The sequence below is a fragment of the Microcebus murinus genome, chromosome 12, assembly GCF_040939455.1.
Source record: "Microcebus murinus isolate Inina chromosome 12, M.murinus_Inina_mat1.0, whole genome shotgun sequence".
Classification (NCBI taxonomy): domain Eukaryota; kingdom Metazoa; phylum Chordata; class Mammalia; order Primates; family Cheirogaleidae; genus Microcebus; species Microcebus murinus.
In genome coordinates, this window is record NC_134115.1 from 34,502,272 (window position 1) to 34,529,333 (window position 27,062).

A 27,062-nucleotide genomic window follows, 5' to 3' on the forward strand; every position below is an offset into this window, starting at 1 on the left:
CAACTATCAGTTGTTCACTGTATTTTCCTAGACTTTCACTTGTAATGTCTGCTACCTCCAAAATCAACAGGGCCTCTCTATAGCAGTTACCCCAAGATTGTCTGCTGTCCTATCAGCATTTTCCTGAAGATGGCCAGACTACCAAGCCTTACTCAAGATTTACTCCTCTCTGCTCAATAGGCCATTACCTGCCTTCTCCTTGATGCTGGTTTCCAATGCTGTCCAAACAAATAAAGCAATAGAGGAATGCCAGGGTTTTGAATTCTGGCAAGCTGATGTAAAGAACCATTATTTTCATGGCATATATTGTCTAAAAAGGGAAACTACCTATTGTATAAAAATTAAAATACAGAGTGGGAAGCTCCCTTTAACTGGAATAGATCACAAATCAGAGACTAAACTGTTAAAGATTTTAAAAAATAATTTACTTTTCGATTTGTGTTTGCCCAGATGATCACCTATGAATTATCAGATACCCATCAGATAATTAAAGTGTCAACATATTAAAATCTGTACCAGAACTGTTCAGCTTGCTGCTATCTTGATCCCAAATTTCTGTATAAAAGGTATTTTAACCTACTTAACAGGATGGAATTCAGTTAATGGAGAGCCCTGGCAGGTGAGCAGAGAGATACAGGAAAACAGGGTGAAGTATTTATTCCTTTGGCTCTCTTCCTGTGAGGTTGCCTTGGGCAGTATCCTTCAATAGAAGGTGTTCTTTCAAAACAGTCTCTTCTCTGTAACTGTCTCCTGGGCACCAGTAACTATTCCCTTTGCTTGCCCTAGTAACAGCCTTGTCTCTTAAGGTTCTGCTAGATTCTAACCCCTTTGAAACAAACCCTCCTTGAAATATCCTAATTTGAATGTGCCACATTTCCTGACAGATAAGAGACACTGATACTGACACTGATAGAGTCCACATCCAGAGAAGATATTAAGTAGGCAATTAGGTCTGAAACGTAAAGATTTGGACAAAAGACATATGTATCTTCTGCATATTGGTGATAAAAGGGCATGGATAAGATCATTTACAAATAAAATATAACATGAGGCTGGGTGCAGTGGCTCATGCCTGTAATCCTAGCATTTTGGGAGGCCAAGGCAGAAGGATCATTTGAAGCCAGGAGTTCAAGACCAGCCTGAGCAACATAGCAATACCCTGTATCTCTACAAAATATAGAAAAAATTAGCTGGGCATAGTGGCACATGCCTGTAGTCCCAGCTACTCGGGAACCTGAGGCAGGGGGATTGCTTGAACCCAAGAGTCTGCGGTTGCAATGAGCTATGATGGTGCCACTGCACTCTAGCCTGGGCAAAAGAGTAAAAAAGGTATAACATGAGAAAAGGAAAGGCTCTAGGACAAAAACTTAAGATATAGCAACATCTAGGCATTTAAGAATGAGATGAAATTAAAATATTAGATAACTCTGATACTTAAGACTGAGAAAGAGTGACTGCAATTAAAAAGTTCAAAAATTCATGTGTTGTCGGAAAGAAGAGTAGATATATTAAGTTTACTCTTTAAGTTAAGGATGCACAATAAAATATTTTATTGCTATAATTTATTGAATACTTTATATAGAACACATGTGATAATAATTACTTTATCAATACAACCTCCTCACAACAACTCTAAGAGGATCACATTACTGTGGCAATATGCCATAAAACATTAAAGTATTTGACAATATGGTTAAAATCAAAATGAATACATACACATGTAAACACACACACATTATCTATCTCTATCCTCCAAGAAGACACATACAAGAATGTTTACTGCAGCATTCTATAATAACACTAGAAATAATCCAAAATGTCCATATCTGATAATTGGATACACTGTAATATAGTCACATAATAGTATATAGTAACTCTTGAAATAAACTAGAATGAAATAGCACTTGAAATAAACTAGGATGAAATAGTTTGACATAGATAAAACTTAGATGCACAAAGTCTCTCATCAGATACACCTTCTTGTCCTTGGAGTTCAGGCTCCATGATTGTAAGAAATAAATTTATTTTCTTTATCAATTACCCAGTTTCAGGCATTATGTTGTAAGCAACATTAAACGGACTAAGATACCCAGCTTTCTGACTGAAGGCATTTTTTAGACTATGAGCACAAAAAAGGGGAACAAATAGTCTATTGGAATTGAGGTCAGAGTATGAGGACTGGCATTCAGTGAGGATGAAGCACCTAGAAGTTGTGAGTAACTCCAAAAAGAAGGAAGCTGTGCAAAAAAAAAGAGCTTCAGAAATCTACACAAGGGTCCCCCTTAAGATGTTGCTGAGTATAATAGTCACTTGGTATCTACAGGGGATTGGTTCCAGGACTCCTCTATGGCTACCAAAATCCTCAGATACTCATAAAATGGCATATTTTTTTTTGCATATAACCTACATACATCCTCCCATATACTTTAAATAATTTCTAGATTACTTATACTACATAATACAGTGTAAATGCTATATAATTATATCAAATTTTAAAATTTGTATTATTTTTATTATTGTATTTTTTTAAAAAAATTTTTCCAAATATTTTTGATTCAAGGTTGGTTGAATCAGTCAGTGGATGTGGAACTTGCAAATACCAAGACTGTCTTAGCCTGTGACTTCACAGGTAAAACTTCACAAAATTGAGTTTTACCAAGAATTGTAAGCTAACAACTCAGAGAGTCACATAAAATGGGAAGATAATTAAGTGCTCACCAGCTAGAGTGGAAAGTCCTCATTCCTTACTTTGGGGCATTTAGTGGAGACCCTCGGCTAGAGGGATCGTGCTGTAGTAGGGGTGAACTGGAGTGAAAGCTATTCTGTACCCACCCTAGAACAGCCTAAAACCTGGACTTGAAAGGATCATTAAACTATTCCACAAGAAACTTAAGTGTTGTCAGCACAAAGCCCAATCCTCTTTGAAGGAAGTAAATAAAAATCCAGATACTGAATAAGGTATTAATAACATTCACAATGTCTAATTTCCAACAAAAATTACTGGATATGCCAAGAAGCACAAAAATATAACTTATAACCAGGAGAAAAATCAGTCAGTACAAAGACCTAAAAATGACAAAGATGATGGAGGGAGTTAGCAGATAAGGATATTAAAACATAAACATGATAATGAAAGAAATGAAGAGATATATATAAAATATGAAAAAATATAAGATTAAATATAACTGCTAGAGATGAAAAAATACATGACATAAAAAGTTCACTGGATTAGATACTGCAGAAGAAAAGATGAGCAATCTTTAAGACTTGGCACAGAGAAGACAACTGAAAGTCTATGAATAAGGGAAGCAAAATAAAGCTAAAGCAAGATACACACACACACAATTCCACACTGAATGCACAACACAACCAAATTGTTAAAAACCAGTGACAAAGATAAAATCTTAAAAGCAGTGAGAAAATTAAGATACATTACATATAGAGGAACAAAGATAAGGAGATCAGTAGATTATTCTTTAAAAACTATGCATAGTAAAACATGTCATGCTTTAAGTGCTGATATAAAAAACCTTGTATAATCTACATAACTCCATCCTTCAAAATGTAACATCAAATAAAAATTTATTTGGACAAAAATAAAAAACACGCTTAGAATTCATTGTTGGCAGACCAACATTATAAGAAATGTTAAAAGAAGTTCTTTAGGTAGTAGAAAAATGATACCAGATGGCATCATAGATTAAATATAAAACATAAATGTATACTTTTTCTCTTCATTATTAAATTGCTTTGAAAGATAACTATTTATAACACATACAATAACAGTGTATTAGGGGTTTATAACACATGTAGAAGGAAAATATATGACAACATCACAAAGGATGGGAAGTGGTAAACAGAAGCATACTGTGAAGCAGTATAATATTATTTGAAATTGACAGTGATAAATTAAAGCACATCCTATAAACCCTCGAGAAACTACTTAAGAAAAACTACTTTAAAAAAAAATCAAACAATGACGTATAGCTAATAAGCCATTAGCCAAGAGTGGAGATAAAATAGAATACTAAAAAAGTGTAAGAAATATTACCGGAGATAAAAAGGACACCCATATTAAGAAATATGTCAATCCATCAAAAAAACCATAAAAGTCATAACTATCTATATATCCAATAGTAGAGTCTTAATTTACATGAAGCAAAATCTGACAGAACTCAGAAGATAAAAGTTCACTACACTAAAAACTGTATTTCTACATACATTAGCAATAAATAATTGTAGGTTAAATTTAAAAATGATTTACAATTGCAGCAAGAACATTAAGTATGTAGGGAAAAAGGTAATATGTGAAAACTGTATACACTGAAAACTACAAAATATAGCTGAGAAAAACGAAAGAAAACAATTATCCAGAAATTGATAACTTTTACGCAATCTCAATCAAAATTTCCTCAGGCTTTTTTATTTTCTATAGAAATTTCCAATATGATTTTAAAATTACAAAGAAATGTGAAGATCCTATTATAGCCAAATTTGAAAAAAACAAAACACAAAGTTGGAAGACTTATATTACCTAATTTCAAAGCTTACCATAAACCTATTGTAATCAAATCAATATAGTATTAGCATAAACACAGACCTATAGATAAATGGAACGGAATAAAGTTTAGATAATCTCACAAATTTATGTTCAACTGACTTTCAATAAAGATGAAAAGGTAATTCAGTGGTGAAATAATAGCTTTTTTCAACAAATGATATGGGAACAACCAGCATCCAGATGGAAAAACAAGACTTTTCCCTTACCTCACAGTACATAAAAAAATTAACTTCAAATGAATAATAGATATAACCATAAAAACTAAAACTGAGAAATTTCTGAAAAAAAGTGAATATTTTCACAGTCTTGGGTAGGCTAAGCTTTCTTAGGTTACAAAAAGCACAAAACATTAAAGAAAAAAATTAATGAACTGAACTTCAAAGGTAAAAACTTTTCTTCCTCAAAAAACACTGAAAATAAAAAGGGAAGCCATGGACCGGGAGAAAATAATTACAAAACGTGTGTATCTGACAAAGTACTTGTTTCTAGACTATATAAAGAATTCTTACAAATCAGTTGTAAAATGCATGGCAATGATAAAAAAAAGTCAGAAAAAATTAACAGAAGAAAAATACAGAGAAACTTGATCATATCTATGTTTAATTTCCCTAAAAACTATTAGGTTGTAGGTACACAGGGCTTTATCATAGTTTTATTTATTCTTTGCTCTATGCTTAAAATATTTTATAACTAAAAAAGAAAAAGTTAACACTGTACTCACAAAGACACCTTAATTCCATTAAATTATCGTAGTTACTAAGACATTTAATGGAGCATTTCCTTACCATGGCTTATTTCCCTGTGTCATTTTATATGTAAAATTAGAGAAAAGAAAAAGATTGAGTCATATTTCTAGTTTCCTACTAGCTATTCCTATTTGAATACTTAAATATTTCCAAGATCACTTTAAACAGCTTATTCAAAACGAGTTCACTGCTTTTTCCTCACTCTGGACTCACATTTTCAAGTTTTTTTTTTTTTTTTTGCTGGTTTTATGATTTTACAAGTCACAAGGACAGTATATTGCTTAGGAACACAATCTTCAGAACCAGACTCCCTGGGTTCCAATTTTGAATTCACCACTTAAAGACTGACTGACCTTGGGCAAGTTACTTAATCTTTCTGTGCCTTACGATAAATATTGCATACATGTAAGATGCTTAGAGCTAAACCTGGCATATAGTCCAGTTCAATAAATGTTAACCCTTCTTTTTTATCCTCTTCTTATTGTTACTACTACTATTACAACTACTTTTTTTTTCTGAGACAGAGTCTTGCTCTGTTGCTCTGGCTAGAGTGCATTGGCGTCATCATAGCTCACTGCAACCTCAAACTCCTGGGCTTAAACAATCGATCCTTCTTTCCTCAGCCTCCCGAGTAGCTGGGACTATAGGCACCTGCCACAACACCCAACTAAGTTTTCTATTTTTTGTAGAGATGGGGTCTTGCTATTGCTTAGCCTGGTCTCAAACTCCTGAGCTCAAGTGATCCTCCTCCCTCAGCCTCCCAGAGTGCTAGGATTATAAGCATGAGCCACCACGCCTGGCCTACTTTTTTGATTTATCTTTGTCTCTTCCATTATTCTCACTATATCAAGGAAGGTACTAAGTCCTATTAATTTTTCCCAGAACAATATCTCTCCTTATTCCTGCTGACCAGCACAGAGGTCTAGACTACTACAGCCTTCTTCCTACAAGCCTTCCTTTTCTTCACTTCTCCTCATTCCAATCTACTATACACTCTTGTCAGGTTAATCTTTATCCCTTTCCATAAGCCCTCCTTCCCTATAGCAGGAGTAGTTCTGTGAAGCTCTGCACAAGGAAAAAAAATATTTCACAGTAGTTTCCCAAATCAATCACTGTTGTAAAAAGTATGATGGTAGAAAGTCTCAAGGTTGAGTTTTAATCCTACAAATATTAAGCATGTTATATTTATTACTGTAAGAGGAGCAACAAGTTATAAATTGCCTTTGACTAGCATTAGGAAGTCCCTATTCCATAAGCAATCACTCCTAACAGAGTTTGAGATTTGATTTACTACTGTAGAAATCACCAGTCCTCAGCCTGAGCCACATAGACAGACCCTGTCTCTACAAAAATAATTTTAAAAACATTAGCCAGGCATGGTGGTATGCACTCATAGTCCCAGCTACACGGGAGGTTGAGGTAGGAGGATCACTTGAACCCAGGAGTGCAAGACTGCTGTGAGCTGTGATTGTGCCACTGCACCCCAGCCTGGGTGACAGAGGAAGACCCTGCCTCCAAAAAATAAAAATAAATATAAATCATCAGTCTTTTTTCTGCCAGTACAGAAACATGACTTTCACTTACTTCTTTGGGCCCTAGTCCCCTTCTATTAGAAATAAAATGTTATGTAAATGCTATCACTCTATGCTCTGCGACTCTAGAAGGTACCTCTAATTCAGCACAGTGCTTTTTCCTAAGGAGCATATATAGTAAGCACAATTATTCAGAAAATTAATACCAATGAAAGGGCAGAGGTGAATTTATATTATTCTTGAACTACATAAACTCTGAGTTTCTCCTAATTTTAAAGGTCTGTGATTCTATTCTAAAACTACAAACCTATATAAAATTCCTCTAATTTAAAATTTATAATTAACTTGAGAATACTTCTAGAAACCATTCTGAAATCTTTTATAAAAATTATTCTGTATAGTTTCAAGATAATTGGTTTTAAAATTTAACACTACACTGTTAAACAAATTGCATTGTGATATTTCATTATGAATTAATACTTTGGTGACAATGCATTTTGGAACACTACTAAAATGGGCCCAGAAACTTGACATGGGCACATAAAAGTTACGCAGCTGGAATCATAAAATTTAATTTTTTTTTTAACATTTACCTTTTTTCTTCTTTTGCTCTCATCTGTTCTTCCTGTCTCAAAACTTGAACCATTATAGATTCAAAAACTCCACTTGTCAAGCCTGCCAAACTTCGTGGTGTTGACCGACGCCTTGTTGAAGTACATGCAGTTCCCTTCTCATCCTCCAATCCATAATAGCCTCTAGATGTAACTGCTATCGTTGTCTTTTCTCTCAAGTGCCTTGGAGAAGAATAAGTCAATTCACAAGGTCAAATCTTCTGGATAAGCAATAAACCCCCAAATCAGAATTTTAAGAACTACTTTTGGTAACTACATAAAAAGTGTTTAGTTAAACCTTACTTAGCTATGCTCCAGATTTTTATCCTCCCTATACATTTTCTCATATTCCTTAATTATGTCATAAAATCAGTATGAGTGATAATACCTTCCCTACATTAAAAAAAAAATAAGATTGAAGCATTAAAATTAAGGACTAAAGCACTATCACTTTAACAGAAAAAAAATGTATTGTTTGTGATTTATTTCATACTGGGAAAATGTATAATAAAAGAAACATTTTGGGAAAGAAAATATACAATGATACATAAACACTTTGAAAAAAAATTACAAACAAATGATACATCGCAACATATAGTTTTAATTGTATTGAAATTTGGAAACTTCCTGACTAAAACTCTAAAAGAATCTAGGAATCTAGATTTCATCTTCAACGTCACCACAAATGTTTCCTTACTCTATGATGTTTTTATTAATATACTGAGATACTAATCTGATGCTTAAAGATGAGGAAAACTAGTTTCTTAGAAATTTGTTTAATTATCCATAAGTCCCCTCAATAAATTTGAGATAATTGATTAAAACCATTTATACTGCGAATAGAAACATTACATTAATCTTATTCAAGTTTTTTTCTTAATTTGCATCTATATGAGAGTTAACTGTAAAAATTTCAGGGAAAACATCTGTTTTTCTACCTTTATAAAATATGCTAGAGCCTCTGAAGGTTTTGTATATGTTATTTCCATAATGGCAAAATCAAGTCAATACTCAAAATAAGCATTCAATATACTGGATAAAAATTTATACAAATTAAAAGTTGACCCTATAGTTATATTTCATTGTTTCCTATAAGATTTCTTTAATATAAAATACACTAAAGGTTCACTAAAATATAAACCTTTATGGCATAAAGTATAGGCAAAGTAGTGTCCTTTTTGAACTATGTCCACAGTGGCTTATTACTCTAAATTAGAATAACTGTGTAAGTCTTATCCTCAGTGCCATCTAGGACCCTTGAAATAGTATGACTGCAAGGTTCTGCTGTACAGCAAGCAGCACCATTATGTGTGCCATTATGCATTTTCTCTGTTCTAAGGAAATGATACTATAACTAATTCAGCTTTAAATAAGACATGAATGTTAAACTGGTTTTCCAGTAATACTAAAAATTTTGGGCTAATCTAGCATACCATTAAAGGCTGTGATCCTTTAGGTACAACAGCATACATCTGTACAATGGCTAATTGGGCTGGAGGTAAAGAATTGTGGGCCCAAGATAAAGATACTTGGGTTTTTTTGAAATAAGGTCTTACTCTGTAGCCCCAGTTGGAGTGTGGCATCATCATAGCTCACCACAACCTCCAACTCCTAGGCTCAAGCAATCTTCCTGCCTCAGCCTCTTGAGTAGGTGGGACTATAGGTGCATGCCACCATACCTAGTGTTTTTATTAGGTGAACTAACTTGCTCTGTTATTTTAATTATTTCATCAATACTAATGAAAAAGAACATCAATGGACAGCATTACACTGAAAAATGATGACATCTCAGGGGTCAGAGGGTATTTAGAGCATTGGGAATAATGACCCAATAAGTATGTAGTACACTGGGGATAAGGAGAGTTGAGGGAAGCAATAAGTCACATGGCTAAATTGTTACGTAAACAAGTCAGAAACTATTTTATCCTTTAACATCAGTTTTAAAAGTAGACAGGATAAGTTATAAACTACTTTTTAAAACAGTATTTTCTCAGATTAAAAACCAAAGTAATTTCCTTTATTACCTATTAGAAATAAAAATTTATAAGCTTTGATATTTATCACTCATAATTAAAATAAAGGAAAGCCCAACAAACTATGCTGTTTCTCTCTTATCAACATGTAAACATTCAAAAGAATTACTCAGTGTAGAGGAGGACATAAAGAAAGAAAATTTCTCATACATTAGTGAGTGTATAAATTGGCACAGTCTCTCTGGAAGTTAATTTGGTAACAATCATTAAGGTTTAACATAAACATATCTTTTGATCCATCATGCTTTAGGGAATTTACCCTACAGACATACCTCTTACAACTATGAGCAATAACACGCATACAGAGCATTACTTGTTATTTAAAAAAAAAACACTGGAAAACATAAATGTCCTTCAATACAGGACAGATTAAATAACGTACACTAAAACAGGAATAGCATCCACACATTCAAAGGAATCAGGAATACATGTATGTACGCACTGTAAAAGATGTCCATATTATATTGCTGAATATAAAAAAGAAGTTTCTAAACAAAATACATTTTTAACCCCAAAAGAATTATATACAAGCATATATATTACACACACATATAGCATCTAGCAGTGTGTTTGTGCACATGTACAAGTTCAAACTCTCATCTCAAGTATTGTAATCACTTCGTGACAGGTCTCCTGGCCTCTCCACTCAGATCTCCCTACAGTCCATACATATAGCAACCCAAGTAATCCTTTTAAAAAGCAAATCAGATCATGTCTTTTCCAAAGTCTTCTAGTTATACTTAGAATACAATCTAAAGTTCTTAGGACCTATAAGACTTACTATAACATGACCCTCCCCTACTTCTTCAGACCTCATTTTCTGCCACTCTGATCTTAGGTGTTTGTTTGCCAGCCACAAAAGTCTCCTTTTTATTCTCAGTCACACAAACACATCTGCTTCCCAGCATCTGTGCACTTGATCTCTCTGTTGTAAGATACTCATCCCCTAGATATTCATATGGCTAGATACTATCATTTTATTCAAGTCTCTGTTCAAATGCTACCACATCTGAGAGGACTTTCCTGACCATGAAATCTAATTTAAAAATATCCTATCACTCCATCCTCTTAAACTCATTTCTTTTTCTTCATCTCACTTATTACATTGTATTATATAATTATCTATTTATTTGATAATTATCCATCTCTGTACCAGAATGAAAGCTCCAGGAGAATAGGGTCTTTGTTTTGTTAATGAATGTATCATCAGATCCTCAAACTGTACAGTACATATCTGTATGTGCATACAAAGTATTTGGGAGAATACTATTCAAGCTATTTATTTTTTCATTTTAAATCTACATACATAATTAAGATTTAAAAATTCCAGTCATCTATTTTGTCCATAGTAAAAGAATCCTGCTTAAACATCCGTTACTAACTGTTTGAGTTCCATTCATGAGCAAATAAGATAAAAAATAAATCTCATCTCCAAATAGGAATTGTCAAATAATTAATCAATGATAAGACAATATATTAAAATGACTCTCCCTTTCTAAAATTCAAGTTTTTTTCTGTCTATAAGGAAAATTATTTCATGAAATCAATCCAACAATAGTTTGAAAAAAGAATAATATATTGCCAACCATAAGCAAAAGTTAAGCAATACTTATGGCTGACTTAGTGAATTTTACAGGGCTATTCTTTTCTTTTTTTTTTTTAAACAAAGCATAGAAAGTCTTCTTTGTATTAACATACTCCAAATTTCAGAATTCAGAGGCTCAATTCTTTTTAAAATTATTAAAATAAGTATTAACAAGTAAGTATATTGATATTAAGCTTTACTCACAGTTAATATATGAATCGACACTGCTCCCCTCCCCCCAAAACACGTTTGGAAAGATTTCCATTATTGTTTGATTTTTTTGTTATCAAAAACAATGTAAATGTGTTACTTATAAAACTGTATCTGCAAATTAAAACTTGGAAACAGAATCACCTAATCTGCTTTAAAAAATCCTAAATGAAGAGTTTCAATCACTATGTTAATCCATTCATTTAAAAAATGTAACTACAGCCATCAAGGTCCTGGCAAGAGAGAGATAATATGTAAAAGAAGGTGATGTTTAATGAATGGACTATTTACAAATGGTGTAGGCAAGGTTAAGAGAAAGTAGGAAGGGATGGTGAAGCACCCCTGGGCTAGCCATAACAGGGAGGTATTATGACTCTAGGTCCAACAGGGAAAGGGGAGGGAATAGTTACTGAAACCAAAGAGCTGTAACTGTAGAAAAGCGCCATACAATGATGGAGCATGGTTACTGATAACTTGAAATACAGCAACGAGGAAGCTGTTAGAATAAATACTCCTACTTCTCTGTCCTCCTGTCAGTGGTTCCGATTGGCTGAACCCAATCAGAAGACAGAGGACAAGGAAAACCAGTTGATGCAGTCCTTAGAAATCAACTGGGGCACAGAACAGTACAGAGTAGAGAATGCATTCGGAGGGGCAAATGAAGATTAATAGCACAATGCAACCTTAGTATTAGTTTATAAGAACAACTAATTGAAATTAGAAAAAATAGAAATTTTACTGGCAGATTTCAACAAAAAATTTTGCATATTTGATTGATAGGCATCATAATGTAGTTTGCTCAGCCTGCTCTGCACTTCCATCTAGATATATGTATCTTTATGAACTCTGAGCTACAGCAGCCAAGTATCAAATAAACCTAACTTAAAACAAACCTTTCAAATAGCGCTACAGCCAAGTATTAAACCAAGATTTTCAAAACTAAGAAGTATCACAATGCCCTCACCAAAAAGAACTTTTTGTACCATGAATAATGTTTAACAAATATTTTTAAATGTCTATTTTTTCATTTTAAGTATCAAGTTTATGTTTTATAATATTTAAATCATAATAGTGTATAAATATCTATATATGATTTATAAATAAATATGCATAATTGAAGGTACATATTCAAAATTTTTTCTGCTTGGGAAGTCTCATAAAAGTTTGGAGGCCACTGCTCTCATCTGCAGCTATAAGCTACCTGATATCCAAAAAAATTTTCAGAAAAAAAGGTCTTCACACCCACAAAAAACATTTGTCACAGACTATTAATTTCCCACTTGATCTTTATCTTCTGTTCTCCTAGTTGTTACTTATTCCCCCTGAAATTTTTGTCCCAATCCAGACCTCCAGTACCTTGTTTGACTCTTTCATTTGCTCTAACATAATTCAGGTTTTATCAGTTATTCACACAGAGAACTACTTGGGCCCCATAATACAGGACTAACCTCTTATCTCATCACCCTTGACCAATTATCTTTCTGTCTCAGACATGTAGGCTCTCTCAGCCAAAAGCTCCTTCACTCCTATACCTCTACTACTGAGTACTGTAGGAAAAAATTACCACCTCGTCATCTGTTGTCTAACTATAAACTCAAGTGGGCTCTACTGTGCCTAAAATGACTTCTTTGAAGGTGGCCAACTCCCTCTTTCATTCTCCATAACAGTAATTTCATTATTCAAAATCTCTGCTCCACTACCTACCATCAATTAGCAGCTGACTTTGCCCACTGCTTATTTCACAGAAAAAAAATGGTAGTTTTTAATTAAGAACTCCTGTTCTCAAAAACCAAAATTTCAAATACCTGAATCCAGGCCCGTCCTCACTTTATGTTTCAGTGAAAACTGTGCCTCTAACCCCCTGATGAAAAATGAATCACTACACAGGTCTTCAGAAATTGTATTTCATTAATTACCTTCTGCATAAACATATTCAAGTTTATATTAAAAACAAACCATTCCTGAGTGACAGCTAAACTGGTAAACACACTTCATTTTTCATTAACATCTCAATCATCCTTTTCCTTCCTTCCTCCATTTATTCGGAGACAAGGCCTTGCTCTGTTGCCCAGCTAGAATGCAGTGGCATACAGCTCACTGTAACCTCAAACTCCTGGATACAGGTGATCCTCCTGCCTCAGCCTACCCTGCCTCAGCCTACCCTGCCTCAGCCTCCCGAGTAGCTGAGAATTTTTTTTATTTTTTGTTGAGAGGGGGATCTTGCTATTGCCCAGGGTGGTCTCAAACTCCTGGCCTCAAGTAATCTTCCCATCTTAACCTTCCAAAGTGCTAGAATTCCTTAGGGACTGTGTCTATTGAAGAAGAAAAAACAAACAAGGTGCTGGGATTACAGGTGAGAGTCACCCCGCTCAGCCACAATCTACTATGATGTGGCATCTGCTTGCAGCTACTCTACTAAAATCACTCTTCTTCCCAAATGATCTACCAGTTATAAAACACAAGGATATTTTTCAGTTTTTATTTTACTCAACCTCTACATACCATCTATTTACTCTTCTGTCAAGAACTTGAACTTGACTTTACAGAAAGAACAACTTTAGATAGGTAGGAAAGAATGGAGAGGAAATACTAAATAAAGACAAAAATGTTAATTCATATTATTCAGATTCATTAATTCAAAATATTTACTAAGCAACAGGGACTCAGCAATGAACATACTCACAATTTGTATACAGGGAATGAAAAGTACTAATATTAAAGATGACTGATATAATTCAGGTGGAAACAATGGTGACACCACTGACAAAAATGTGAAAGTCGAGATGAAAAATAGGTCAATTGGGAAGGAGATTTGGGTTAGAAATACACTTAGTTTTTAATATTTTGAGATAACAGTTGCACAACCAACTGGAAACATTCTATGGACAAAAATATGAAACTAAAACAAAAGGGAGGGCTCCAGATATTGATTTGGGAGTCTTAATGACAGGTAAAGCCATGAAAAATACATGATACCTCCAGAGGAATAAATATTGGGAGATAAGCTCTTAACGCATAACTTTAGGGAAAGTTACAAGGAAAAACACAGGAAACGAGGAGGAAGACTCACAAGGTAAGTTAAGAAATAAAGTTTATAAATGGCACAATATAGTTCAAAGGAAAAAAGTTTTAAGTACTAAGTGATCAAAACTATGTAATTTTCCAGACAGATTGAGAAAGGACCAAGTAAAAGCCAAGTATTAAGGAAGAAGGCACGCATTAGTAAAATTCAAGAGGGCAACTTCAATAAGTAATCAACTGCAAAGAACCTTGTAAGCTAAAAAAAACCTTTCAATGCCTTTGTTCTTTTCTGAAATGGCACCAAATAAATGACATAATGCCCAAGAGAACAATTAGACTATCATAACTAATTTTTTAAAAATCATATATTTGGCTTAGAATAAATATTTTTCAAATTTAAAGGCACAAAGGCAAACGTAAAGTTTTTATTTACATAGAAATAGTATTTGAAAGGTACCTTATCAACTTTCACAAGTTTGACAAGCATTTTTAATAAGTTAGGCTGCTCTGCTAAACATATTACTACTGCTACAGTTATTTCTTATCACACAGAATAACTGAGGCGATCTCAGTGCTGCAAGTAGAACAAAAGCTCCTGAGGTCACTAACTCTCATAGTGTCTAGCCAGACATGTGTCCAGTTCATGTTCCCTAGAAGATGCTAAAGATGTGATGAGTCTGCAAAGTAGGCCAGTAAATACCTTGGCTTCCTATTCCTGGCCAGCCCCACTATAGATTTGCCAACCACTGATGAGGCTTTAAAGTAGCATATTATAAATTCAAGACACTTTCAGATTCAGACAATGACACAAAGAGGAAAGAGAGAAAAGCGAGGGTAACTCTTGTCCCTGCCTACCTGAAATAACAAGTCTTAACAAAGAGATATAGGGACCTAGCAAGAGCTAAAGACATAAATGAAGTTAGGAAGATGTGGCAAGGGGATATTAGATTGTCTTTAGAAAATCAGTAATGCCATCAACTTCTCTTTTCATCTTTCATTTGATGAACGAGAAGAATACATTCTTATTCCCCACAAACTAATAATTTCTATTGTTTTCTCACATAATTTCTTATGTCAAGTGACCAAAACATGGGAGATGGAAATGTTACTTCAACTATACTATTAAAAAGCCATATATATTATAAAAAACTAAATACATGAAAAAGTCCTGGAGAAAACTGTTTTGACAGAGGACCTACTCTACCAGACAACAATATTAAACAGTATTTCAAGGTCACAGTAACAAGGAAGCTTAATATAAGAAGAGGAATAGTTAGATAGAATAGCAGCACAGTGGAGAAACTTCAAAAATAGATCCAAATACACCAGGAACGCATTATAAAGACAGTATTTCAAAACAAAGGAGAAAAGTGATGTTGTGACAACCGGCTGGATATTTGAGGAAAAAAGTACAACTGGAGTTTAATCTCACTTCCTCACTAAAACAAATTCCAGACAGATCTATTCATTTGTTTGATCATCCCTTTATTCCTTCATTCAATATTTATTAAGAAAGCACAGGTAGTGGAGTAGGTCTTGATATCAACACTTATAGGCAAGATTCCTGTTTTCACTAAGCTTACATGATATAAAGAAGATATACAAAAAGTAATCAAATGCATACATAATACATAAGTTCTAACTATAAGTTACATACTGTAAGTTCTGCAAAGGACAGAGTGCTCTAGATCTGTGGTCCCCAACCTCAGGGCCTCAGACCAGTACTGGTCTGTGGCCTGTTAGGAACCCGGCCATATAGCAGGAGGTGAGTGGCAGGGAGAGCCAGTGAAGCTTTCATCTGTATTTATAGCTGCTCCCCATCACTGGCATTACTGCATAACCTCTGCCTCCTGTCGGATCAGCAGTGGCATTCAATTCTCATATGAGCATGAACCGTATTGTAAACTACAAATTCGAGGGATGTAGGTTGTTGCGTGCTCCTTATGAGAACCTAATGCCCGATGATCTGAGGTAGTGATGCTAGCACGGGGGAGCAGCTTGCAAATACAGATTATCATCAGCAAAGAGGTCTGACTACACAATAAATATAATGAGCTTGAATCATCCCGAAACCATCCCCCCTCCACCCCTCCGTCCATGGAAAAACTGTCTTCCATGAAACCCGTCCCTGGTGTCAAAAAGGTTGGGGATCCACACTCTAGATAAAAGAGCGAGTAAGTATAGAAGCCCTGAGGTGAGAAATGGTTTGGCAAGTATGCAGGAAAATAGAAAGCCAAACTTCTTACTATAACCTAAGTGTCAATGAAGCAATTAACTTTAAGCAGAGTACTGACTCATTAATGTACATTTTTACAACTTCACTCTGGCTAATGGGTAGAAAATGGACTTTAGGAAGAAAAAGCAGAAGTGGGAAAACAAGTCAGGAAATCAGTATTCCAGGCAAAAGATGATAATGGCTTGTACTGAAGTTGTGACAGTAGAAAGAAAAAGACAAGATTTAAAATACACTTTGGAGGTAGAAAGGTCAGAACTGGTTGATATGCTTAATATGTCAAATAAGCGAAAAGGGAGAGCAAAAGGAAGAATCAATGAAAAATGGTAGTTTTTTGGCCAGAGCAACTTGGTAGATGGCAGAATGTACTAAGACTAAGCTTAGTAAAAAAGCAAAACAAAAAAACCAAAAGTTCAGTTCTGAACATGTTAAAGCTTGTTAAGATACCCAAATGGATATAAGAAACTATTAACAGTAGTGGCATTTTAACAGTAGGAGACCTGGAGACTAGTGAGAGAAGGAGATTTAGTATTTGCCACCAGATGTGCACATTATTTTTTAATTAATAAACTATTAAGAATACAAACACTGGCCTGGAATGGTAGTGCATGTCTATAATCCCAGCACTTTGGGAAACTGAGGTGGGAGGATCACTTGAGGCCAGGAGTTTAAGACCAATCCAGGCAACAATAGCAAACCTCTCTCTACAAAGAATTTTTTAAAAAGTTAGCTGGGCATGGAGGCCCATACCTGTAGTCCTAGCTACTTGGGAGGCTAAGGCAAGAGAATTGCTTGGGCCCAGGAGCTTGAAGTTACAGTGAACTATGACTGTGCCACTAAACTCTAGCCTGGGCAAGAGTAAGACATGGTCTCTTAAAAAAAACCAAAAAACACTAATCACTGGACTAAGTCCATGTATATTACAGTTACATTTTAACCATATCCTTTAGATTTCCAGAAGTTATATTTTACACACATAATGATTTATATATACATATTTTTCATCAGTCAACTTGAATAAATTAAATGTCATTTATATGGAAAGGTTTTTTGTTTGTTTGTTTTTACAGACAGGGTCTTGCTATGTTGCTCAAGCTGGTCTTGAATTCCTAGCCTCAAGTGATCGTCCTGCCTCAGCCTCCCAAAGTGCTGGCATTACAGGTATGAGCCACCAAGTCCAGCCTCAAAATGATGTTTACTAAGCTATACTGCAAATAATGATCAATCCTACCACCACAAGTGTCTAAATGCTACCTATTCCTCAAAATCTTTTATGAGCCTTTTCTCTCCAGTCTGTTTCTCAGCAAAATGACTCCTTTCTCTCAATTCTCACAGCTTTTTGTTCATAAGCAGTACTATCACAGTGATTAAGTGCCTGGGCTATGGAGCAAACTGCCTAGATTCAATTCAAGTTCTGCCATTAATTAGTTTGGGCAAATTAATCTTTCTGTGCCTCAGTTTTTTCATTTGTAAAAAGGTCATATAAATTACTAATTATCTTAAGAGCTATTGTGAAGATTAAATAATTTAATATGAGTAAAGCCCCTCAGATTGGTACAGAGTGGTGCTCAATAAATGTTAACTATTACTAAAATTATGATAAATAAAAATTAATTTCAAAATTTCTGCTGGGCTTCTGTGTATTAAAGACAACCAAGACAAGTTCTATTTCTATTCTTTGCTCTATATTGGTAAATTAATCATGAGCAATGTTGAAATGTACAGTTATATAAACATAGTAGAGTAATGAAAATATTAGAAAGCTAGTTAATTTGTGTGACCTTAAACATTAAATATTTTTAAGGTATAGTGTTACTATAAAACTCACAAATTCTGATGGCCTCGACCTATTTCTTAATGAGTAAGACTAATTGTAAATGAAAGTGGTTCTCTCATTTTTTTGTTGTTGTTGGTAGCCAACTAAAACAAATAATCCACATGGAGAAAGTAAATTTTTTAGAAGAAAAACTACAAGGTCAAAAAAACAAAACAGGGTCGGGCGCTGTGGCTCACGCCTGTAATCCTAGCTCTTGGGAGGCCGAGACGGGCGGATTGCTCAAGGTCAGGAGTTCAAAACCAGCCTGAGCAAGAGTGAGACCCCGTCTCTACTATAAATAGAAAGCAATTAATTGGCCAACTGATATATATATAAAAAATTAGCCGGGCATGGTGGCGCATGCCTGTAGTCCCAGCTACTCGGGAGGCTGAGGCAGAAGGATCACTCGAGCCCAGGAGTTTGAGGTTGCTGTGAGCTAGGCTGACGCCATGGCACTCACTCTAGCCTGGACAACAAAGTGAGACTCTGTCTCAAAAAAAAAAAAAAAAACAGGCCAGGAATGGTGGCTCACATCTATAATCCTAGCATTCTGGGAGGCCAAGGCAGGCAGATTGCTCAAGGTCAGGAGTTTAAGACCAGCCTGAGCAAGAGCAAGACCCCGTCTCTACTAAAAATAGAAAGAAATTAATTGGCCAATTAAAAATATATAAAAAAAATTAGCCGGGCATGGTGCCACATGCCTATAGTCCTAGCTACTTAGGAGGCTGAGACAGTAGGATCACTTGAGTTTGAGGTTGCTGTGAGCTAGGCTGACGTCATGGCACTCTAGCTTGGGTAACTGAGTGAGACTCTGACTCAAAAAATAAAAATAAAAATAAACACAACAGTACAGGGTCTTACTGCTATTCTTCTACATGGTCCTACCATTGTTATCCTGTGTTTAACAGAAAATGTTTAAACAAAAATCACATGTAATAAAGTTCATATAAGTGAAATAAAATCTAATAGGTTATAAATAGAATATAAAAGTATATATATGGCAAATCCAAATTTTGTATTTAATCTCTTTCTGTGTAAATCAATAATACATATGTGTACATATCAGATATAGAAAGCTAACAAGTAGTTACCTCGGATGGGATATATAATTTTTTATTTTAATTTTTTGACAATTCTCTATTTTTTCCAAATTTTCAAAGAGCATGTTTGTTTAACAAATGGAAAGAAATGAATAAATGTTAACTATTAGTAGAAAAAGGGTTTAAATTGCTAATAAAAAAGTTAAGAGATTTCAGTTATTCTATAATTTATGTACTCTTTCCATGAAACTGTTTTTTAATAACTTAAATTTTACTATCAACCAAATTCCCTCTTTTGGAATTAATAAGTAGAGGAATTCACTAATGTTCTAGCAATTGTACCATAATCAGGGGTTTTGATAAACTGAAGAATATAAATTGTTCTCCTACTTGTTTGGTACTCTGTGGAACACCATGAAATAGTATATTTAATTATTTCTAAATACCTTCTACTAGCAGCATTGTTACATAAGCCTATGTTATTATAAGTACTAAATTGTGTTACAGATATAGATTTGTGTCTATAAAAACTAAGCTGTCAAATTAAGCATATTGATATTGTCAATACATGTTTGTAATTTATTAATTATATTTGCCATAGTTCATTTTTTTAGTTATTGGCAAAGTTGCTAAAAATAACTTGGTAGAAACAATAAATTGATAAAATTCTGTATTTAACATAATTATTTCCTAAGAACTAGGAGAAGACTGAAATTATTCAAATAAAGAAACAAAACGAAATCCAACCTAAATTATTTAGAGATGTAAATATAGCATATTATCTAAATTTGGCAAAAGAAAGTAGTCTTTCTCTTCTTGCATTACTCTAGGTTTTTGTAATATACAAAAAAAATTTCCAGATACATTTATATACATATGTAAAAATTTTCATCAAATCTAAAAGAAACAAAGTCAAATATAATTTTTTAAACTTGTAAATCAAAAGAATAGAAATTGAAAATTAAGGGATGAGGAAAAAATCAAATTGAGTCTAGTTTTCTCTTTCTCTAATTCCTTTCATATGTGTCCCTTATAATTCCCTAGCTTAAAAGTCTTTAGTATAATAATTCCCTAATATGGAATATCAAACTCTTTTTAATAGCACAGCATATTAGGCCCCCTATAATCTGGCCCTCCCAGTCACACCTGTCACTACTTTTCTATATATAATTACAGTCTAGCCATTCCCTAGCTATACACAGTGGCTCTTTTGCCTTTGCACTTTTGAATATGCTATTCTTTTGCCTGGAATACCCTCTAGCCCAACTTAGTTTATCTACTCTTGTCTTTCCTTATTCATCTTTGAATCTCCCTATAGTGCCTATCAAATAATAATCATTGTAAACATGTATTGACTAAAATGAACTTGTACCTATCTTACCACATTAACCATATACTACCTTCTATTATACTTTTGAGTAATGTATTCACCTGTTAAGGGAGGGTATGGTATCTGTGTTCAATTCAACAAATATCTATTGAGCTCTTTTGTACTTGAAGAACCAGCTTCTACAGATATAAAATGCCCAAGAGAATCTTAAAATTGAGTGAGGCAAACAGACATGTAGACAGCTAAGAACAATACCATGGTATTGAGAAACTTCAATACAAATATAAATCCAAATGGCGGGTACCGTAAGAGCAGAGGAATATGCATCACCAATACTGAAAGAAAAGGAAGGAAGAGATGGGCACAGAAATTTTCCCAAAGAGTTAACAACTCTAAATCTAAAAGAAGATGCAGGAATTTTGACTTAATATGGTAACACAATTTCATGTGATCTTTATTATATGCTCATTATTTCATTAATTCAAGAATTACAACATAGCTATTATGTATACCCAAGCCCCTAAAGATGCAATGGCAAATAAGGCATATCCTCTGTCCTCACAGAGATCACAATTCACAGAGGTAACAATTCAGATGGGGAAACAGATTCATCCCTAACATAATGTTTTGTTTCTAAGTGCTGTATACCTGCAGTACCCAACCCCAGGGGCCAAAGACTGGTTACCAGTCTATTAGGAACCTGGCCACAGAGCAGGAGGTGAGGGGCGGGTGAGCCAGTGAAGCTTCACCTGTATTTATAGCTGCTTCCCATCCCTCGCTCTCATTACTGCATAAGCTTTGCCTCCTGTCAGATCAGTGGCAGCATTCGATTCTGACAAGAGTGCGAACCCTACCGTAAACTGTCCATGCAAGAGATCTAGGTTACACGCTCCTTATGAGAATCTAATGCCTGATGATCTGAGGTGGAGCTGAGGCAGTGATGCTAGTGCTGGGCAGTGATGCTGAGGCAGTGATGCTAGCAGTGGAGCTGAGGCAGTGATGCTAGCAGCTTCAAATACAGATTGTCATTAGCAGAGAGGTCTGACTGCACAATAAATGTAATGCACTTGAATCATCCCCAAACCATCCCTCTCACCTGCCAGTCCATGGAAGAACTGTCTTCCATGAAAGCGGTCCCTGGTGCTAAAAAGGTTGGGGATTGCTGCTATATACAGATGCAAAACAAAGAATCATGGAGCCCCTGCACCCAAGGTCCAACCTTAAAAAAAAGAAAAAATAGAAGAAGAAGAAGAAAGGGGGAGAGGAGGGGGGAAGAGGAAGAGGAGGAAGAGGAAGAAGAATAATCATGGAGTATAGGGAAAAAAGCAATTAATTCTGTATCAAGGCTTCATAGAGGAGGTAACATCTGAGCTGTGCCTCAAATGATTAGAACCCACCTAGACATAGAAAAAGGAAAGAGGTTTTTAAGGAGAGAAGAGGGCACTCCAGATTTGTGAAATTGTTTTGTATTTGATGAAGTTAATGGCCAATGAATGGAATTCCAGAGAAAACCAATACCTTATTCAACACACAAGTGTCACTGGCAAAACAAGAATTAAACTCACTTTACTCACAGAAGTATGATGGTTCCAGTACAGTAAGTCATATATTAACTCTTTCAGAGTTCTAGAACACCAAGAGGGCTATTTCTAAGACCTTTTTCCTCTAACTTAATGCAGAAAAAAATTATTCCTTATAGGTCAGACTTAAACCAAGTCTAAATATCCAACAGTATAAACATGGGCATAACATAAGAATACTTATCTCCAAGTACTATTCAGATTCTCTGTTGTTATTTCTGTTAAAGGTCTAATTTTTTCACTTAGTTAACTGGAATTTTCTCCACTTTAAACAACTTGACCTTATTGGAAACTTGTTAATTCTATAGTCTCAACTTCTACCTTTTTTGGATCTGTAATCCTCTTATGACCTGATAAAAGTTTTTTACCCTCTCCCTAGAAAAACTAAAACATGCACTGCATGTGGGTGTGCACACACGCACACACATACATTTCTGCATACCATATTTGGGGAAGGGGCAGTTATAGAACCCTGATTAAAAACTTCAAACCTTATAAAGGCTTGGAACTCATACTGAACTATAAAAGAGAAAGACAAAATTTAAAAATCAACCAAAAGGCCATGAGGTCAATTAATACACTTTACCTGATAGAATGCAAAGCACTGCTATGAGAGCTAACCTTGGATCTCTTTCATGGTTCCCAAAAATCAAATGAGAAACACAGCAGCATTATTATCCAAGGCTGATATATAAGATCACACAAACAAGTTGAACCAGATACAAGCGGTTGGGAATAGAACCTAGAGTCTTTTTTTAAAAAAAACTTTTGATAGTATTTAACATATTGGCCCTATGCAATAGTGTTTACTCATAAATGCATGCTTTTGTATGACTCTAAATTAAAACCAATTTTGTCAGATTATAGATAAAGTAGCTTGCCATGGGAATTACATTCACATTCTAAACTCCACTGGACAATGAAACTATAAAAAAATTACTTGCCATATAAAGTTCAATAGGTGAACTTTATACAGAAAATAAACAAATCCCTTCTTATATAAAGTTACCATTCAACAAATTTCACAAAATTATGTCACACTTAATTGAATAACTCATAATTGATTTAAAATGTCAAATCAGAACCTGATGAACACAACATTACCGGAGGTAGTCTTGCCCCTCCCCGCAAAGTGATCCTGAATTTAATGAATTTTCTAGAATCAACTACCAATTTATAGGAAATACAAAGGATGAAGAAACAGTATGCCATCAGCAAAATCCAAGACTGTAGGAAATGCCAGACAAATTCTTCAACATGATTTTATTGCAAGGGGGCGGAGTGTGGAGGGGAGGAAGGAAGGGTGTAGAGGGGAGAGAGGGGAAGGGAGGAGAAAAGAGGGAAAGAGGGAGAGGGAAAGATCTATAAATTAAAAAACATACAAATCAATCACAATGTATGGACTTACTGTATTATGAATCAAACTATATAAAAAATTTTAAAATTCTAACTTTTGAAACAATTAGAAATATGAACAGACTGGATATTTGTTATTAAGAAAAAAATTTTTTGGTGTGATATGGTAAAACAATGCTAATAAGGGTTAATAAGCATAAAAGTAGTACTAAAAACACACTTCGATGAAAGAGAAACTTTAAATGCTGAACTGAAATCAAACATGAACCAGAGGCAGTACATCCTGAAGCATCAGTCCTCAAACTTTACTATACATAAAAATCATTCAGGGAGCTTATTAAAAGTGTAGATTCCTAATACTCACTTGGAGATTCTGAGTTATATTTGAATATGCTACTCTGGGGCCAAGGATTCTGTTTTTTAACACCATTCTGATGCTGTGGATTGAGAAAACATCCTTTGAGAAACATGCCCCAATAGCCTTTGAAAATGTCTTTTAGAACTTATAATCATCTATTGTTTAATTTTAATCAACATTCATACAAGTCAAAAGGCAGCAAACAAAGCAGAAATGTTCCTGCCTTCATAGATTTTATATTCTAGTGAGAAAAATATATATACACAATTAAATGATCTATTTTAAGTTTCAATAAATGCTATGAAGAAAAGTAAAGGAGGTTAAAGGGGATAGATAAGTGACCAGGGAGAGGGATATTACTTTAGAATGGGTGATCTGGAAAAGCTTGCAGATAAGGCAGCATCAGAGAAGAAAGTGAGGGAGCCAGGAAATGAGTGTATCTGTGATAAGAGAGTCAAATTTAAACATGCTTTCCATCAAGTACAAGCACAAGTATTCATGACAAATATAAAACATGACTTCAATTTTGTTTATTGATTATTTCCTAATATTTTATCTTCCAACTTTAGTAATTCATATATTAAATGTTTGGCTTGTGGGCCAACACAGTAGCAATCTATATTTGTAACTGTTTCTATAGAAAAATATTTCTATGTCTTAGGTTATTAAGTATGGAATGTCCGATTTCCTTCAGTAGTAAGTTTGACAGTTGATATCTCTGACATTTCACTTTGATACTTTTTGTTTTTTAAATTGTAAAGGTATATCTTCATTCTTTCAAATGCACATTTTGGCTTGCGATTATATTTCAAATTTTTTTTAGAGCAATTTTTGTGAAACCATGGATAAGTCAAAAATTCATGTTATTTTTGAATGAGTTCCATTGTGGAACCGATGCAGCGAAGACAGCTCAAAATATCAACAAAGTGTTTGGGAAGGACATGGCTAATAAATACACAGTACGTTGATGGTTTCAGAAGTTCCATTCTGGTGATTTTAATTTTCAAAATCAGTCATATGGGTAACCTGAGACCAAGGTGGATATGGATGCGCTGAAAGCTGTAGTGGAAGTGAATCCATCTCAAACTACGCGCGAATTAGCAGCAATTAGTAGTTTGATGTTACTGTTCAAACAGTATCGGACCATTTGAAACAAATGGGCAAGGTAAAGAAGCTGGTTAGATGGGTACCAAATGAATTAAATGAGTGTTTGAAGAGAAAACACCTCAAAGCTTGCCTTTCTTTGCTGTCACACATAAAGACGAACCAATTCTATACCATATTCTGACATGTGATGAAAAATGGATTCTTTTTGAAAATTGCAAGTGTTCAGCACAATGGTTGGATGACCATGAAGTACCAAAACACAGTCCAAAACTGAATATTTATTAAAAAAAACTAGTGGTGTCTGTTTGGTGGTCCAGCACTGTTTGTATAATGTATTATCCATTACAGCTTCATGAAACCTGGCCAATCAATTACAGCGGAAGTCTACCACAACCAACTGGATGAAATGATGAGGATGCTTGCAATTAAGCAGCGGAGATTGGTCAATAGAAACAGGCCCCTTGCAAGACCACATCTCACAAAAAAACAACACTACTCAAACTACAGAAGCTGGACTTGGAAACTCTGTCATTCACTGTATTCACCAGAGCTTGTACCAACTGACTACCACTTCTTCCAGACTTTGGACAACTTCTTGCAAGGAAAAATATTTAATTCTCAACAAGCTGTGGAAATGCCTTTCACGATTTCATTGCCACTCACTCTCCAGGCTTCTTCGCTGCTGGCATAAGAAAGCTACAGTTAAGATGGCAAAACTGTACTGATAGCTTAGGCACATACTTTGATTAAATGTACTGGTTCTTGTTTGAGATATAATAAACTAAACTTTTGATTCAAAATTGGACATTTTATATTTAATGACCTAATAATAAGTTTTCCAGATGGTCTGTTTCTCTCCTTTCATGTAAAATGGAGTTAGTTCCTATTTTTAGAACAAACATGAGAAAACTCCCTGAATTCACTAGGAATTGTATATTTAGCAGAATTTTGGTATCCTTTAGCATATTTGTTAGGCAATCTACCACTAAAATTGAAAAGCAGTTTTAAAAACATAAAACATGAAATGCCATTAGGAGAATAATTCCAATATTCTATCTGAGTGAACATTCTCTGGAAGAGTTTCTTTTTGATACTGACTTCAGAAAGCTGAGAATGTACGCCATTACCATAGAAGTTAATGTATTATACTAGCCTACTAGATTATCATTTAAAAACAAATGCTAACCTTTAAATCTTCTGCAAACTAAAACTCTAGTTATTATAAATTGAGATGCTATCATTTGAAAGAAAATTTGTCTAGTGAATGAGACATATCTGAGGGAGGGAGTTATCTTTTGGAAAGAGAAGATCCCCCAATACATCATGCGCTAAGTAGCAACTTTCTGCATTGTACCTTGGCAATGTTTTATCACTGATTTTAACATAGAAGGTTTAAATTCTCACAGAAAAGCAACATTAGTAAAGTACTTAAGAAGTGTAGTAAGAAGTTTATCTTTTAGTGAACTAGCTACATAGAAATGAACAGAGGTGAATTCTAAGACAAACTAACATTTAAAAATATATAAAAGACACTATTGAAAGTTGTTTTTGTCTGAAGGTACCTTCAGATGGCTGTACTCCAAAGCTTTAAATACTAAAGTTTGGGATGAGTTCTCAGCATTAACTATTCCACGTCCTTAAAACTGCACCTAGGAGATCAGTGGATTTTATACCTTGAATAGTATTATAAAAAATAACAGTAACACATGGCTATTGAAGAAAAAGATTAAAAACTAAAAAGAGTGAAAGGGAAAATTAAAAATCGTCCATTGTTACTGCTGTATTATAGCCTGAATGATACATTACTTTAATCCAATTTTTTACCTATAAAGTTTATTCAAAATTGTAAATATTAATTTCCTTTCAATAAAATGTATTTTTACTATAAAAGGAATATGCATATTGTAGAAAATCTAGGATATACAGAAAAGTTAAAAGAAGAA

The 27,062-nt window shown here is 34.4% G+C and overlaps 1 protein-coding gene across 3 annotated transcripts in view; it reads right to left on the reverse strand.

Moving 5' to 3' along the window:
* BRD10 (bromodomain containing 10) overlaps window positions 1-27,062 on the reverse strand; it is a 92,119-nt gene that overhangs the window by 54,940 nt on the left and 10,117 nt on the right. For 2 of the 3 annotated variants that reach the window (XM_012738100.3, XM_012738093.2), the window contains exon 2: window positions 7,433-7,633. The exons of the other annotated variant lie outside the window; for it this stretch is intronic. In XM_012738100.3, coding sequence (XP_012593554.1) covers window positions 7,433-7,633 — 201 coding nt within the window. The remainder of the gene's footprint in view (window positions 1-7,432; window positions 7,634-27,062) is intronic. 3 annotated transcript variants of the gene reach the window in all.